At 42.5% G+C, this 18,380-nt stretch overlaps 3 protein-coding genes and 1 pseudogene across 5 annotated transcripts in view; 3 read left to right on the top strand and 1 right to left on the bottom strand.

The window, feature by feature from the left end:
* The window catches only part of LOC114511072 (zinc finger protein 530-like), a 568,693-nt gene that overhangs the window by 80,065 nt on the left and 470,248 nt on the right, over positions 1 to 18,380 (top strand). The gene's annotated exons all lie outside the window — the stretch shown is intronic.
* LOC114510817 lies at positions 265 to 1,092 on the bottom strand (annotated as a pseudogene).
* On the top strand, positions 2,639 to 3,706 carry LOC114511375 (non-histone chromosomal protein HMG-17-like). Its single transcript, XM_036013503.1, has one exon. The coding sequence runs from the start codon at positions 2,704 to 2,706 to the stop codon at positions 2,974 to 2,976; it is 273 nt and encodes a 90-aa protein (XP_035869396.1). The 5' UTR covers positions 2,639 to 2,703; the 3' UTR covers positions 2,977 to 3,706.
* The window catches only part of LOC114511040 (zinc finger protein 883-like), a 174,926-nt gene continuing 173,938 nt past the window's right edge, over positions 17,393 to 18,380 (top strand). The window contains exon 1 of the mRNA XM_036013415.1: positions 17,393 to 17,417. The gene's annotated coding sequence lies outside the window, so the exon portion shown is untranslated. The remainder of the gene's footprint in view (positions 17,418 to 18,380) is intronic.

Below are 18,380 nucleotides of genomic sequence, written 5' to 3'. Positions count from 1 at the left end.
ATACAGCTATTTCGAATTGTCTGATTTATGGCTCTCCTGGTGAAAATAATCTTTGTTTAATATAACTGAATATATGGGAATTTTCATGCTTTTCCTGGGTAACTTTGTATTGATTTTTTTCTGGTTCACCTAACCGCAAATGTTAATCACTGCTAAAAATGAAAGAAAAAAACCTGCTTGTACTTGCAATAAACGGAACAGAGCATCACCATCCTTTGAGGCGTGTTGTCGTCCGTCTCCCATTGCTGACACCTTACCCACCTTTCAGGAACCCCTGGACCCAGCTGCGGCTGGACCGCAGCACATCTCCTTTGTAGCAGCCTGACTGCCACCACGGTACTTGCCTGAGTTCACAGATCTGTTGTAACCTGTAGCTTCCCTGGCTCCTGTCCTGCTAAGCTTTGTTTCTAGGCAGTTCTTACAACCTGTGCCATCGCCTTCCCTGCTGCTACTGGAGCCACCACAGCCTCCTTGGATTCCTGGATTGGTCAAATGTTGGCCTCCATCAGCAGAGGAGCAAGAGTTTTTGCCTCCGAAAGTTCCTCCTTTCATGGGCCAAAATCTGAAGACTGTTTGTTGTAATTGCCAAAAATCATTGTACCTTCTACCACCTCCAAACTCCCTTCCATCATCACCAAATCCATTATAGCCATCCCCACTGGCACCATATTCACCACTGCCACCACAGCAGCCACTGAAGCTACCTTGACCACTAAAGTTTCCTTCATGACCAATGTCGTCATTTGTACCAAAACTACCCACATGACCACCTCTGAAGGTTCCAGACGCACTTCTCCATCTAGGGCTGGAGAAAGCACTAGACATCTCTTGCTTAGATAGGACTTGTATCAGTTCACAGTTGTGACAATTCACAATATGGGACTTCTAAATGTCAACCTTGTCTACACTGGCATGGTCATCAAAGGTTTCAAAAGCAAAGACTAGTTTTGTCACTGCCACTGTCAGTTATGACTTCAATCACTTCAAATTTTCATATTGTTCAAAAGTAATCTGCTAGATGATTTTTTCAATGTCTTCTTTAATATCATTGACTAAAGACTTCACAGTTAAGGGGGCACCAGGTCTGTGAAAATCATTTTTTAAAAAGGTTTCACTTATTTATTTTTAATGAGAGCATAAGTTAGGGAGAAAGGGGGAGAAAACATGCATCTGTTGCCTCTCACATGCCCCCAGCTGGGGACTTGGCCCACAATCAGACGTGTCCTGACAGGAATCAAACCAGCACCATTTGGACTCCCATGCCAGAGCTCAACCCACTGAGCAACAGCTAAGCAAGGCTAGGGAACTTTCCCTTGAGAAAGGCTCTTTGGTTCCACAACTCTTCCTCCCGCCTCATATGGCCATGTGTTCATGGCTGCATCCACCTCCACGGTAGCATGTGTGACAAATTCCAAGCTTCTGTAGCACTTGGTGTTTGGATCTCTCATCATCACACAGTCTGTGAGTGTTTGCCATTGCTCAGCGTGGTTCCTCAGTCCATCACATGTTTCAAATCTCAAACCTCCAATAAAGTGCTTCTTCAGCTGTTGGGCTGTTAGGGAGACACTGACTTAGATTTGAAGACTGCAGGAGGGAGAATTTAGTGATGCTACTCAGCAGTGTCCACCAGCAGGAAGGGTCAGTATTTGTTTTCTAACTGCTGAAAACAATTATTTAAAATTTTATTTACTTTTTAGAGAGAGGGGAAGGAAGGCAGAGAGATGGGCAGAGAAACATTCATGTGTGATAAACATCAATCAATTGCTTCTTGCCCTCTTACAACTGGGGACCTGGCCTGCAACCTGGCCATATTCTCTCACTGAGAATCAAACAATGACCTTTCGTTTTGCCTACTGGCACTCAATCCACTGAGCCACACTGGCCAGGGCCAAAAAGAATTGTGTTTGCACATGAAATTTCTCACTGAATTTTCTGAGACAAGGTGTATTTTTAACTTCTGTGAATATTAACATGTACTTGGAAATAGTGATTATGTACAAAATTTACATTTTGTACCAAATGGCTTTTATATTGCCATCCATGAAGGTTTAGGAAGTGGGCATGTGAATATGAGAAAGATGTTTAGGATTGTTGTAGTTCTCTACCTTGCAGGGAAATGGTCATCATTTTACTTGTCAATGTAGTAACATTTTCTGTGTGGGGACTAGAGATTATTTCTGTTAAAGAGTTATGGATCCCAGAATGGTGTGGCTCAGTAGATTGAGTGCTAGACTGCAAACCAAAAGGTTGCTTGTTGGATTCCCAGTCAGGGCACAGGCCTGTCTTGTGGGCCAATACAGTAGGGGGCACTTATGAGGCAACCACACATTGATGTCTGTCTCTCTCTCTCCTTCCCTTCCTCTCTCTCTCTAAAAATAAATAAAATAGTTTTGGGTGGTGCCTCAGTGGTTGAGTGCTGGCCTGTATATCAAAAGGGCGCCGGTTAGATTCCCTTTTGGGGGCACATGCCTGGGTTGTGGGCCAGGCACCCAGTAGGGGGTGTGTGAGAGGCAAACACATTGATGATTCTCTCCCTCTCTTTCTCTCTCCCTTCCCCTCTCTAAAAAATAAATAAAATCTTAAAAATTTTTTAAAAATAAATATAATTCGGAAGAGGAGGCGAGAATGACCCCTGGACCGGCCAAAGCCCACATGCTACTGCATCCCCAAGTCCAGCCCTAATGCCCTGCCACCCTTGCCATCATGCCCAAGAGAAAGGCTGAAGGGGATGCTAAAGGAGATAAAGCCAAGGTGAAGGACAAACCACAGAGAAGATCCGCCAGGTTATCGGCTAAACCTACTCCTCCAAAGCCAGAGCCCAAGCCTAAAAAGGCCCCTGCAAAGAAGGGAGAGAAGGTACCCAAAGGGAAGAAGGGGAAAGCTGATGCTGGCAAGGATGGGAATGACCCTGCAGAGAATGGAGATGCCAAAACAGACCAGGCACAGAAAGCTGAAGGTGCTGGAGATGCCAAGTGAAGTGTGTGCATTTTTGATAACTGTGTATTTCTGGTGACTGTACAGTTTGAAATACTATTTTTTATCAAGTTTTATAAAAATGCAGAATTTTGTTTTACTTTTTTTTTTAAGCTATGTTGTTAGCACACAGAACACTTCATTGTTGTTTTTTGGGGGAAGGACATATAGTACTAATAGAGTGTCTCCAAAGCTGGACTGTCATAGGAAAAAAACCCACCTTTTCCTTCTAGTTTTGAGAGACTTCCTCTTGGTTCCAGGGAGGAGGGATCCCTTGATGTTGACACATTAGCCACCTTGGCACAGACACCTTGTGGTGTGGGAAAACTAAAATTCATTTTTATGTCCTTTTCTCCCTCTCCACTTTAAGCATAGACTTGACTCCCTAAAGCCCAGAGACCTGTTGGGACCTGACCCCCTCCCCCCAAAAAATTGGTTACCGGTATGTTGGGCAATCTGGACTTTCTGGTTGTCACCATTGAGATGGCATCCCTCAAAAGAGCAGCAGTTCCCTTTTTAGATTGTGGATCTACAGGTTGATAATTCTGCCATTTTCATTTCATTTCCTGAAAGTCAGGGTCGGCTTGTGAAAAGTTGTTAGACAACATGCCTAATGTGAAATGTCAACCCTCACTCTAAACTTTCCCTGTTCAGAGCATCAAATGAAGACTTCATTGGGTTTTATAGTGGCTTTCTGATTTTGGTAGTCCATTGAAGAAGGGAGTTTGAAAGTTGTTGTATACTGTTAACGGTTGTCTGCCCATGTCCTGCCTGAAATACCATGATTGTTTATGAAAAGTATCTTTAATAAAGCTGGATACAGTTTGAAAATAAATAAATAAATAAAATTCTTTAAAAATTGAAATTAAATTTATAAAAACAGTTATGGAGTGAGCAAACTATGGAACATTATTAATGTTGATGAATGGATATACAATGCTCATTACTTAAGGAGCAATGTGAGAAAATGCTCTATGCAGCCAGAGGACAGATGAGGCCCAATGAGTTTTAAATTAAGGGAACTTAGTTCTAGGAATGACAGAATTAACTTGAGTTATTGGTCTGCTGGAAATGTGGCCACCCTAAATATTATCTTTCTACAATGTATGGGTAATTTTCATTCCTAAGAATTTGAAGAAAAACAGTGAGGTGAGAAACATATAGGAAGGTATAAACTGAGAAATACAGAAGAGTGAGGAAAAGCCATGACATCATGTTTCATTTCTTCAATAATCATTTACTAATTATGTCACCTGTTCCAGAGGCTCATTGAGGTTTCAGGGAAGCTTTGGCTGATGTAGTTTGACTCCATGGCCAGGTCACAGGGCAAGTTGAAGAAATTGCCTTGATCTACTAGGGCTCATTGTCCTCCCACTCAGTGTCAGGAGGCCCATGTCATAATTGTGCCTTTTGTCAAAGAAGAGATGAGACCTGCTTCTGGATGGCAATGTCCCCAGAATACACAGAGTGCATGCAGCTAATTTTTGCGGCCAGATTGCCATTGATGGCAAACGTATTGCTCTAGATGTTCACCAGCTATCAGATGACAGGGTCATCTGTTGAGTTGAGTGTGTGGAAGATACTCTTGAAGCTCCACAGGGGTTTGTCTCTTTTCTGAGGATGACCTCAAAGGCCTTATAATATTCTAGGGCCACATATCACTCGATGTCCTGTGGCTCTGATACTTCCAAGTAGAGCAACTTCATTAACTATGGAGGGTTCATTTCTGTTTTTCTTCCCAGCCCCTAAGAATTTCAGAGTCTCATAGTTTCTGTTATGCTTGGTCCCTTTTGGCCTCACTCTAAATTGTCTCTGGGCTTCTGGTCAAAGTGGCAGCAGAGGCAGCCATAGCTTCCCTCTTTGCACAACCATATCAAAATTACAACTAAAATATAGAACAAACTGCACTCAGACCATCAGATACTGAATTGAATGGAATTTTGAGAACCAGGGAATTAAAGAAACCACATCCATCCAGACTGATAGGAGGGGCACAGATAAAGAATAGTCTTGTCCCTCTCCCATGTGTGGTAGATAAAAATTTGGGAGGGATATCTGGGGAATGAGGAGTCCAGCCCCAGCCCAGGAAGGACCCCAGCCCAGGGTTCCAGTGGCAGGAGGATAAGTTCATCTTACCCTCTGTCTGTGTAACATCTATCTGCAAAAACAAGTGACTTCACCGCTGCAAGAAACTCTGGAGTTCCAAGCAGTTTCTCTTAAAGTCCCCCCCCCAACAGACTCACACTCTGACTCATTCCCTCTGAACTCCAGCACTAGCTTAGCAACTTGAAAGGCACCATTGGTATACAGGGAAAAACTGGTGTCTCGCCTCAAGGCAAGCAGGCGCCATTATCCCTTTTCTAAACCCTCCTCCTGTAATCCAGAGCCAGGAAATGGTGACATACCTGAGATTCCATCCACCTGACTGACAGTGCTTGAGCTGCCTTAGAGACACTGCCCCACTCAATTTATGGGCCCATCCAAGCAGCTTTTCCATATGAAGGTCTGGTCTTGTCTCATTCCTCACAAATTCCTAAATTGTAAAAAATAACAGGTGGTTTCAGTGAGCCCCAGGACTAGCATGAGCAGCAGCCTGCCTAGATTCATAGCATGGCTTTGTCTGGGAATCTCCAAGCCCAACACAAATAGCAGCCATCTCAAAATGTTTTATAGGTCAGGCAAGTAGGCTGAGGGCAAAACTCAGGTGGGAACTGACCATGGCCTCAACCACCTGGTAAATCACAGGGACAGAGCACCCATTGGACACCTACAGACCACATCAGCACCACCACCTTGCTGCTGCATAGTTGATCTGCCACGGACAGCAGAAGTTGGTGGTCAGTATTCACAGGCAATCTTTGCTTCTGACTGGCCTGGGTAAATCCCTCCCATTGATCTCCCAATAGCAACCAAGGCCCAACTACAAGAGGACAGTGTACTCAGCCTATATGAAGGGCACACCTGAGATCCCAGCCTGGGTGATAGGGGAAATTGTGCCACGAGACCCTAGAGGACTCCTACTACATTGGGCCACATTACCAAGACACGGAGTCAAAACAGCTCTACCTAATACATAGAAATAAACACAGGGAGGCTGCCAAAATGAGTAGACAAAGTAACATGACCCAAAAGAAAGACAGATCAAAACTCAAACAGCAAAATGAAATGGAGATTAGCAATCAATCATGTGCAGATTTCAATACTCCCATTTATTTGGATGGTCTAGAAAGTTAGTGAGGACTTCCACAGTATAAAAGGGATCCAGTCAGAAGTGAAAGATACAGTAATTGAAATAGAGAACAATTTTGCATAGAGACAACAATTGTGTTGATAAAGCTGAGAATCAAATCAATGATATGGAACAGAAACAACAACCAATCAGAACAACCAGAAGAAAACAGAATCCAAGCCCTGGCTGGTGTAGCTCAGTGGATTGAGTGTGGGCTGTGAACCAAAGTGTCACAGGTTCGATTCCCAGTCAGGGTACATGCCTGTGTTGCAGGCCATGACCCCCAGCAACCACACATTGATGTTTCTCTCTCTCTTTCTCCCTCCCTTCCCTCTCTAAAAATAAGTAAATAAAATCTTTAAAAAAAAAAAAAAAGAAAAGAAAACAGAATCCAAGAAACAGGATAGTTATAAGCAGCCTATGAGACAATTTCAAGAGATCCAACATTCACATCATAGGGGTGCTAGAAGGAAAAGGGAAAGAACAAGTAGTTGGAAAATCTATTTTAAAAAATAGTGATAGATAACTTGTCTAATTTTGTGAAGTAAATAGATATGCAAGTCCAAGAAGCACAGAGAGTCCCAAACAAGATAAGGTGCAAAGAGGCCCACTCCAAGATACATCAGTATTAAAACGCCAAAGGTTAGCTCTGCCTGCTATGGCTTAGTGGATTGAGTGCCAGCCTGTGAACTGGAAGGTTGTGAGTTTGATTCCCAGTCAGGATACATTCCTGGGTTGTGGGCCAGGTCCCCAGTTTGGGGCAGTGAGAGGCAACCTATCACTGTATCTCTTGCACATCATTTTTCTTTCCCTCTCTTTCTCCTTCCCTTACTCTCTCTTAAATAAATAAAATCTTTCAAGAAAGGGGGGGATGAAAATGGAAGTTTAAGATGCAGACAATAATATATTATATCATTCCGTTTCTATTATATTCCATAATCCATAGTAAAGAATGCAGATCACTTCACAAAAGAGGAATGTTAAGGTCAAGAAGAAAAAAATAAAATGCCTAAGGTGAAAGATAAAGAGAGAGTCTTAAAAGCAGCATAAGAAAAGAAATTAGAGCCCTGGCTGGCATTGCTCAGTGGATTGAGCACGGTCTGTGAACCAAAGTGTTGCAGGTTCGATTCCCAGTCAGGGTACATGCCTGGGTTGCAGGCCATGACCCCCAGCAACCATATACTGATGTTTCTCTCTCTCTTTCTCTCTCTATCTCCCTCCCTTACCTCTCTAAAAATAAATAAATAAAATCTTTAAAAAAGGACAAAATAAAATTCTTAATTATTATAAGAAAAGAAATTAGTTACCTACAGGAGAATTTCCATAAGACTATCAGCTGATTTTTCAAAAGAAACTTTTCAGGCTAGAAGGGCTTGGCAAGAAATATTGATAGTCATGAGACTCGGGGGCCTAGATTGCTCTACCCAGCAAAGATACCATTTGGAATCCAAGAAGGAGAGATAAAGGACTTCCCAGACAAGAAAAATGTAAAGGAGCTCCTAATCACCAAACCATTATTATGTGAAATGTTAAAGGGACTTATTTAGGAAAAAGAAAATATGAACAATAAATGTAAAAAAAAGACAATCTATCAACAATTGAATCTAAAAAACAAACTAAGCAACAAGAAGAATAGACTCTGAGTCATGGATAAGGAGAGTGTTTTAATGGTGGCCGTGTTGAAGGTGGGGTGAGGGGGAATGGCTGAAGAGGTGAGGAGATTAAGAAGTACACATAGGTTGTGACAGAATAGCCATGGGGATGTAAAGTACAGTATAGGAAATGAAGTTGCCAAAGAGCTTATATGCATGACCCATGGACATGAACAATGGTTGGGGGACTGCCTGAGGGAGGTGTGGGTGCTGGGTAGAGAGGGGCAAAAGAGGAAAAATTAGTATTACTGTAACAGCGTAATCAATAAAATATAAAATATAAAAAGAAGTTATAAGGTCTATGAAGAAAAATAACTTGTCTCTGGAATTTTTTCCATGGGTGTGTGCATTCACTCCTTTATCCTTGGTGCTTTGGGGCAGCATCTGCAGGTTCAACTATTATTAGTTTTTTGGCTCATTGTGTGGGTTGAGATTCCGGTGTGGAAATTTCATCTAAATTTGTTGGTAGGCCATCTTCCTGTGTCCACTGTGTCCACTACCTGGATACAGTTTTATCCTCTTCATAGCATATAAATGTGTCTTGACATGTGGCATCCATTTAGTCTGTAACCTTTGTTAGCTGAGATCACCTTAGTTAAATGGCTGCTAGGACATATCTGGAATGTAAAAAATTAGGAATGTAATGTAAACAATTTTGAAAGAGACTCCATGTAACCTGAGGGAATGATGTCTTGGATCGAGGGTGTGATAAACTTTGGAATGTTTCAAAACCTACAGTGACCAGCCAGTCCAGATTTGAAAAATGATTTGAGACAGAGACCTCGACATCAAGTGCAATGAGAAACAGGAAAAAAGGCATGTTAAATTTTTAAATAGGAAAAGACCTCTTACAGAATTTCTATTGATTTAAAAATTTTTATAGCATGTATGTATACCTATAATTTTTAAAAAATTTAATTTAAGAAAGAGGGAAAGGGAGAGGGAAACATTCATTTGTTGTTCTACTTATGTATGCATTCATTGGTTAATTCTTATATGTGTCCTCACTGGGGATGAAACCCAAAACCTTGGTGTTAGGGTCTACCCTGTAACCAACTGAACTGATGGAGGCCTCAAGAGTTGGAAAATTTTAGTTTAAGTTAATAGTAATAAACCTAGTAGTTAATGCATGTAAAAAGCTATTGTTTCAGGAACTGCAGGTACAGCCCAGCTTGACTCCAGGAGACAACAAGAAATTGGCCTCTGTGGTCCAGAAGCAATGAAGGCGGCATCCAAGCCATTGTGTTCTAGGGAGAGACATACACCGCCCAGGACACAGATAAAGAAAATCACTGGTCGGCTGATGAAAGAATGTTAGGGACACTGCCAGACTGCAGCTTTTATCTGATTAACCTCTTTTCTGAATTCCAAATCCCTTACCTACACTTTTTTCCCCTTGAATTCCAAGTCCCTTACCTACATTTTGCCCCCTTATAAAAAAAGCTTGCTTGAAAGGAAAGCAAAGACTTTCTGTTATGGTGTGAATATACCATCTTCTCAGATCACTGGCCTTCTGAATAAAGAGCTCTTAGAGGTTCAATCCCTGTCCCTGCTTCTGTGTGCTGTAGGTGACAGGAAGCCCAAACACTGGCTTTTCTGGCTTCATATTTTGGGGACTCCTCTTGGACAGACTTTCGGACTTTCTGTATTTGATGGGGAGTCCTGTTGCCTGCCTAGACTGGAGGCCCCCAGGGTGCATATCACTAGCACCTGCCAAGTGATTTCACGTGGGGACTCTCCTCTGACTCTCAGCAGTTCTTGTCATTTTCTCATTTGATTGAATCACTACACTTTCTGGTTCAGTTTACAATTCTGGGTCACTATTTAGATCCTCAGTAATTAAGATGCATTCTGGTATACAGAGCTCTGTCTGGTAAAAAGATGCCTTCTGGTTTAATTAAGGTACCTTCTGATTTTAGTGACATTATACAGCTCTCCCATAGAATGGGGGGAAAAAACTTGGTTCCAGAAAACAGCCCTTTGGGTCAAGTTTTAGCTAATTGGTCAACCTATGCTTATAAATGTATGACTAAAAAGAAAGTGGTTTTTATTATAATACTGTTGGGGTTATGTATTATATAATTTAGACTCAGGGCAGCACTGGCCACTGAATAGGTATTTTTTTTTTTTTAGTTCTACTATTTATTTTTAAAAACATTTTTAAGCCCTGGCTGGCGTAGCTCAGTGGATTGAGCGCGAGCTGGGAACCAAAGTGTCCCAGGTTCGATTCCCAGCCAGGGTACATGCCTGGGTTGCAGGCCATAACCCCCAGCAACTGCACATTGATGTTTCTCTCTCTTTCTCTCTCTCTCGCTCTCTCTCTCTCTCTCTCTCTCTCCCCCCTCTCCCTCCCTTCCCTCTCTAAAAATAAGTAAAATAAAATCTTTTTTCAAAAACAATTTTTTTGAAAAAATATAATTTTTTTACAATATTTTCAACTTAAACACTATTCACACTGAACACGTATGGCAGCTTAACCTACCCAGATATGAAGTTTAAGAAGCCAAAACTGTTCTAGTTTAGTTAAAAGAAAAATGCTGCAGACTATTGTAGTGATGGTTAACAAAGCAAGGAAAAGCACCGCTCAAATCATACGTCCCAATTTCTTTGTTCAAGTGGATTAAGGTTGGTCAAATGTTAGACTTTACAAAGGTATAGCTACAGTGAGAATTGCAGGAGATGCAGCTCTCAAATTACATACTTCTTCAGCTATATTTCTGACATGATAACATACCACCAAAGCCAATACTAGTTCTAATCTGATCACTACCTCAGTAACCAAAGATAGATGTGTCTACAATGAATTATTTCAAATTAACAACCTTCCTCAGAAGATTCTTTTTGATTGGGACAAATACAAATTTGAGTCTGAGCTGAGAAATTCGCTTAGCAACTAGAACTTAATTTAAATTTACTCACTTAAAAAAAGCTTAGACAATAACAAGTGTTAGTTAATCCTAAGGGACCAATTTAGTCTCAAAAAAAGACAGTTCACTAAGTTAAAGGTCATTTAATCTGGTGCTTTGTCACAGCTTGACAGGTGCTTCTTTCCTTGCTGTCGTCACATCAAGCCATGGGGCCAATTCTGCTTTTCAGTAAATGTTTGACAGCTTTTTTATGTAATAAATAGTCTTAGCACTTTTATTAAGCATGCAAGACTAACAAAATTTTGGCATTGCCTAAGTGTAACACGCTGACAAGAGAGCTTTTACAATGAAGTCTTCTAACACTGCCTCCACGGTGTGGAAATTGTACTACATCCACCAAAAGAGGGCCCCATCTACTCAAATATTTTAGTACTTCACCCAGGAACAAACTCCTTTGCATTTGGATTCAGATTGCTGTTGTCTGTTAAATTCCTCTTCATTTCCCATCCACATGTACTCTGCAAATGGACTTTCATCTTCATGAGAATGACCATTAATAATCACATCTTCATCGAAGAGGCTCGGGCTAGTACTGCTGTAACTTGGATCTTTCATGGTTGGAGTTTCATTAGTTGTCGTTTTTAACCCAGTGCCCAGCAGCAGGGCCGGTAGCCAACAAATCCGGTGGGCCTCTGAGGATCGCCACAGGCAACGCTGCTCCCCCAGGCCTTTTTTTATATATATATATATAGCATTTTATTTTATTTTTTAAAGATTATTTATTTATTTAGTTTTAGACAGAGGGGAAGGGATGGAGAAAGAGAGGGAGAGAAATATCCACGTGTGGTTGCCTCTTGTGTGCCCGCTACTGTGAACCCTTCTGGTTGCCCAGGCCTGTGCTCTGGTAGTCAAAGCAGCGACCCTTTGATTTGCAGGGCAGCGTTCAATCCACTGAACCACACCAGCCAGGACTGAGTGAGTCTTTAAATTACTGTATTATACTAGATTACTGTATATTACTGTAACTAGAGTTGTTTTGTCAAAGATCAGAGAAGTGGGACAAAATGCCTGACCTAGAAACTTTCATGAGTTTACATAATGAGGATGCAGGATTAAAAGGAAATGGATTAATGGTCCAGAGAAAAGGGAATTTGCCTGTGAAAGATAGCAGAAACTCAGAGGAGAGAGCCTTGGAAGATCTAGATAATATGGCTCTTGTGAGCAAGGTCAGTGTTTCCATGGTTCCTCCAGTCCTGGAGATCCTCCTTCCTTGGCTGAGGGAACCAGGAAAGTGATCCTTAGCTGCTTTCGTCATCTGGAACTCATCGGGGAACCAGACTGGGTGGAGGAAAAGCCTCTACTAGGGCAGGGCAATACCCTGTGTGAAAACTTCCAGTGGAAGTAGGGCTGCAGAGCCAGCCTGCTGGATGTTATTAGGCACATACTCCGTTCTCTACATCAGATTTATTAAACTGGAAAAACTCTGCAAAGACCAGAGTATCCCTTTAGAACAGATGAAGGAGTGCACTCAGGCTTTTTGAGTCCCTGAAGCTGTACCTGGTTTCTACAGGCTTGGGGCTTCCAAACCTACTAAAGCCCTCTCAGTTACGTGGTCAAGAAAGGCAGGGAATTGCCCTAGGATTCCTCACCCAAATGCGTATTACATATTGCAACCCATCGCATGGTTGTCAAGGAAAGTAGATTACACTGTCCAGGGGTGGCCAGACTGCTTGAGAGCTGTGACAGCCACCTGTGAACTCTTATCGAAAGCTGAAAATTTTCCTTTGGACAGCCTATCACCATTCATGCACCCCACCAAGTGTTGAGCCTGCTGGAGCAAAAAGGAAATTTGTGGCTCACTGTTGGAAGAATGGACAGATACCAAGCCACTCTTCTGGACAATCCCAATGTCTCCTTCAAAACTGTAAGTAAATTAAATCCTGCCTTTCTTCTCCTGGAGCCTGAGTCAGCTGCACTAATACATGATCGTGCTGAGATAACAGATGAAGTTAGTTCTAGCAGAATTGATTTACGGGACCATCCTCTAGAAGAGGCAGATTGGACTCTCTATGCAGACAGAAGCAATTATATGGACAAAAGAAACAGAAAGGCTGGGTATGCAGTTGTGACTCTTGAAGGAGTAGTGGAGGCCAAGGCTTGGCTTCCACCTCTGGTCAGAAAGCTGAACTGATTGCATTGACAAGTGCACTGGAATTGTCGCACGAAAGAGAGTGAATGTATGTACCAACTCAAGGTAAGCTCTCCTAATTTTGCAATCACGTGGTTCCATATGAAAGGAAAAAGAATCATTAACCTCCAATAAAAAGGCAATTCAGCGTGCAGCAGAAATTTCAAAATTATTAGATGCTGTTCAGGTATGTTTACAGGTGGCGGTTATGTACTGCACGGGGCATCAGATAGAGGACACTGAAGTGGCTAGAGACAAAAAAATCTGGCTGTTTGAGCAGTGGAAAAGGCTGGTAAAGGAGTGTTTAAATGCCTGTGGTACCTGTTCTAGACTTGTCACAATTTGACCCTGAATATTTCACTGCAGACTTAGAGAAAGCTGAGAGCTGAGGTTTGATCAAGAAGTAACTGATAATGGATGGAGAAAGAATAAGAAAGGAGTCACACTGCTTCCTGAACATTTAGTAGAGCCAGCCATGAAGCATTTGCATGGGACCACACACTCTGGAAGAGGTGCATTAACCACCTATATCAAACCATGCCTCACAGGTCCTGGAATTTCTAAAGCCATGTGAAAAGTAATTGCTTGATATGTTGTGTACCAAAAGAACAACCCAAAGACAGATCCCCATCAAAAGAAAGAAGGGAAGCAATACCAAGGACAGGGCCCAACTGAGGACTGGCAAATAGACTTTACCCAGATGCCAAGGGTCCAAGGGTGGAAATATTTGCTAGTGTTTGTTGACACCTTTTCAGGATGGGTGGAAGCCTATCCTACTAGAACGGAGAAATCCTCAAAGCAGTAAAGCCTTACTGAAGGGAATGTTCCCTCGCTTTGGCCTCCCTGGCAGCACCCAGAGTGATAATGGACCTGCTTTCATTTCAGAAATTACACAGGTTAGTAAGTTTTTAGGAATCAAATGGAGGCTCCACAGGGCATGGAGAGCTCAGGCTTTGGGAAGGTAAAAAAGATGAATCACACCTTGAAGAAAAATGTAGCCAAGTTGTGTCAAGAAACTCATCTCCACTGGAATCAAGTTTTGCTATTGCCCTGCTCAGGATAAGGGTAGCTCCTCGAAATGGGATTCAGTTGAGTCCTTATGAAATTGTGCATGGGTGACCATTTCAGGTAATGACTGGGGTGGGAGATATGTATATAGATCAAGAAGTGAAGATAAAGAAATGTGTACAACATTTAAGTCAGACCTTAGCTGTAATTAATGACCTTGGTTATTAATTAGTGACCTTAATTAGTGACCTCTCCCCTAGAGGTTCACTACATTCCTTTGAGCCTGGAGACAAGGTGCTACTCAAGACCTTTCAGACAGGATCTCCAGAGAGCCAACTAGAAGAAAAGTGCACGGGACCTTGGGACATACCCCTTATCCCTCGGTGAAGTTGGTAGGAATAAAATCTTGGATCCTTCACACCAGAGTAAAGAAAGCACTGGAGGAACAATGGACCTCTGAATCTCAAGAAGACCTGAAAGCCATCTTTCCAAAATAATGACTTATGTTCTTTTCATCACTTCTTGTTTGACCACCTGTTATAGACAACTTATTCCTTTCAAATGAGATGAAAATATTTGGGTATATTTAGCAAAAGATATTGTAAATATTTCTGACTTTTGTCTTGCAGGAGGAGCTTACATTGAACCGAACATTCACTACATGTCTTACAGGTGTTTGTATTCCCCTGAGAAGCCTTGGATACTATACTTTATTTAAGCATATCAGTAAGAAAATAACCTACTCTGATATTTGTAATCGGAAACCTGTGGTAACTTTAAAGGATAGGGAAATGTTATTCTTAAAAGTCTCTGATGTAGCCCCAGCTGGAGAGTGTGCACCTTTTGTCAAAAGTGCTAAAAACTGTTTTGTCCTTTGTCATAGCTCCTTGCTGCATACAATGTGCCCCCTTATGTGGATCTACAGTTAGATCCACATAAACTCCCTACCATACAGTCTAATGCTAAAATACATGCTCAACAGCAAAATGAATACTTCTATATGAAACCGATCTCACAGAAATGAGATAGTTTAAAACTAACAGAAGGGAATGATGAGGGACTCAAGAGTTGGAAAATTTTAGTTTAAGATAGTAGTTAATAAGCCTAGTAGTTAATGCATGTAAAAAGCTATTGTTTCAGGAACTGCAGGTACAGCCCAGCTTGACTCCAGGAGACAACAAGAAATTGGCCTTTGTGGTCCAAAAGCAATGAAGGCGGCATCTAAGCCATTGTGTTCTAGGGAGAGACATACACCGCCCAGGACACAGATAAAGAAAATCACTGGTCAGCTGATGAAAGAATAGTAGTCACACTGCCAGACTGCAGCTTTTATCTGATTAACCTCCTTCCTGAATTCCAAATCCCTTACATATACGTTTTTCCCCCTTATAAAAAAAGCTGGCTTGAAAGGAAAGGAAAGACGGTTTGTTAGGGTACAAATCTGCATCTTCTGAGATCACTGGCCATCTCAATAAGGTGCCCGTACAGGTTGACTCCCTGTGTCTGCTTGTTGGGTCTAGTGGGTGTCAGGCAGCCTGAATGCTGGCTTTTCCAGTTCCAGAACTACCAGGCCAGAGCCCATACTTTCCTGTTCATTATAATATTTCATGTAATGTAAAAGAATTCTCAGCTAAATATAGGTCAACTTTCATTATAGATATATATTTCTTTATTTACTCCAAGTATAATTCTTGAATATATTCCTAATCTTATTGAATTGACAATGCCATACTAATCATCATCTTGTTGCGGAAAATCATTCACACTCGGGGAGATGGCAAAGCACGATCCTTTATTATTCGCAAGGGCTCAGAGGGATTAAATTCCCAAATCCTGTGCAAATGAGCTCAAGCTGGAGTTTTCTTTATATACTAGCTACACAGGCAGAAAGGGAGGAGGGGCAACTGCTAAAAAGCAAGCGTACAGAAGCAGAAGCGAAAGTCAGTGTTTTGACCTTGAGATAACTGTTACCTTGGTAATGACTGCTGGTCAGCTCCTACTTAAACAAAAGGCACTGTGAAACTTTGCAGGTGTTACAGAGAACACCTTTGCTTATCAAAGAAGCTGCAGAGCATAGAAGCTTTTTCATTGGTGTTTTCATTTCCTGCCACAATCTCACCTATAAACCAACAACTATGTCTGTAACTCACCATCTCTTTCATTACAATAATTACAATACTGTTTTCACCCTAACAAAGTACCAACAACTTTGTAAGTATTTACTTCTGCCAATTTCCTAACAATCAATTTATCTTAATTGATACTGAAATTACAAGTAGGCTCCCATTTGTATTGATATTATTTTTCATTTTCAAAGGTTTGTCTTGTATCCCTGTGACACTTTTGTCATATATGTGATGGGAAACTAGGATGTTAGTCTATTTCCCTGATTCGCTACCTTGGGCACACACCCATTTCTTGCAGTGTGCTTTATTGAGCTTCAGAGAATATGTATTTTCATCAACAGAAAGGCAAGACCCCCCCACAAGCAAAAGATTGTATGCAACTCAACGAAGCTTCAGATAATCGTGTACATTTTTAATCAATTAAATATTTTTAAGTTAAGGTATGTATATTGCTATTATTTTACCTAATGTTACTGCATATTTAATAAACTACAAAATGCAGTTCGGAATAAACTAATTAGTGTCACTAATTTTATGAGCATATTCACTTCGTTGGTCTCGAACTTTACATGCACTTTCTGGGCTGAATTCCTTTCTAGGCTGTAATTTATCTTGGAGGCTTCTGATCAAATCAGTGAGGAATCCAGTCACACTGCAATCCAGGCAGATAAGACTTCTGGCTGTATCAGGCACAGATACACTTAAGTATTAGTGTATTATTTATTACACTAATAGTGTAATAATTTGCATTGTGGGTCCTCCTGATGCAGGATAGACAGCATTAGGGACTCGGGCAATGTCCCTAACCACAATCGGCCTGAGGGAGGGATGGGCCCCACGGCCTGACTCAAAGGTCCAGCAGGCGTACCAGACTCTTCCTTGCCCAAGAAATGATATCCACCCTGGTGGCTATGGAGTGGATTTAGTATTCTGGTATTCTTGGGGTGTAAACCCACAAATCCTCACCTGGAGACAGCTCGGGAAATACAGGACCCCAACCTTGGAGTGTACAACCTACATTACCCAGAAGGCAGGCGTGGACTATGACAAAGCTGAGTCAATAAAGACTCAGAAAATGCATTTCCCCTGGGGCCACACTGTAGGGCGGGACTTCCCTGGGTTTCCTGGCCAGTATTTCCTCTTTTCTGTCTTATTACCTGGTTGGGGTGTAGTGGTCACAGGACGGAAGGGAGAAGGCCCCAGTGTGCTGCTCCCCACAGAAGGAGTGAGGCCAAGTACGCTGCCCCGGTGTCCAGCATCAGGGTTGTTGGGACAGTAACCCCAATCCCAGAAACAGCCTCCTTGCCCACTGCACCTGCCCCTCTCCTGCCACAGAATCCAATGGCAGCAACCACGCTGAGGCCCGCGGCTGAGGTGAGTGCAAATCCCCTGGGTCCTCCGCCCTCAGCCCACTGAACCCTGCAGTCCGGGTGTGGGGCGCCCCTCACAGCCTGCAGCCCAGGCCCCTGCATCTGGGATCGTAGGTATTCGTGGCTGACAGTGTGAGGGGGTTGGCAAGGGTGACCCGCCCTGGTGCCGCCTTTTAAACACATGCAGGTGTCGTTGATCCCAAAAGGCCCGCACACGTGGCCTTGGCCTTACATCTGCTCTAAAAAGTCTGAGGCGGAGGGGTCGCACCTTCTTTCCGATGGTCCTGGGAGCCCAGGATGGAAGAGAACCAAGAGAGACACAGGCTGTGTCAGGGTTTTGAAAGCCTTTTAGATCCTTCTGAGATAGAAAACCCGCTGGAGTGTGGTGATGAGGACACTGAGGCACAGGAAGAAGGGCCCTTGTTAAAGGTCACAGAGTTGGTGTTAAGTAGCTGAGGTGGCTAAGAAAGGACTCGGAGCCAGAAAAGTCCAATTAAAGGGTTTTATTCAAGCCAGGACACTGAGTTCAGGCTGGCTGGGTCTGAACGGATGGCAGCCGCAAGGGAAAGGGTAGAAGGGCTTTTAAGGTCGTAGCGGACTGCCGTGTGGAGGGTGAGTCAGGAGGTCCTGGTATCTGATCTGGGAGGACTGATTCTGTAGAAAGCTGGAGGGAGAGGGGAGGGGTCAGTGAGGATTCAACCGGCTTCTAGCAGGATGCCAGAGGCTATGCCTCAGCTGCTTCTGATAAGGGGAACCTCATGGTCAGGTATGTAGTGACGTGTATCTTCTTTGTTCCAGCAAAGACAGTGGCTTAGGTTCATATCCCAGTACATTCTAACATCCCAGGCTTTTTCTGTCTTATTTGGGAAAAGGGTCACCGAATTTCTTTAGTAACTACTTCAATGCTGACAAGAGTTGGAGAGTCCTCTTTAGATCATATCTAGGAGTCCAGCCTGGGCCTATATGG

The sequence above is a fragment of the Phyllostomus discolor genome, chromosome 12 (genome assembly GCF_004126475.2).
Source record: "Phyllostomus discolor isolate MPI-MPIP mPhyDis1 chromosome 12, mPhyDis1.pri.v3, whole genome shotgun sequence".
Classification (NCBI taxonomy): Eukaryota; Metazoa; Chordata; class Mammalia; order Chiroptera; family Phyllostomidae; genus Phyllostomus; species Phyllostomus discolor.
This window is presented reverse-complemented; position numbering and strand designations above follow the sequence as displayed.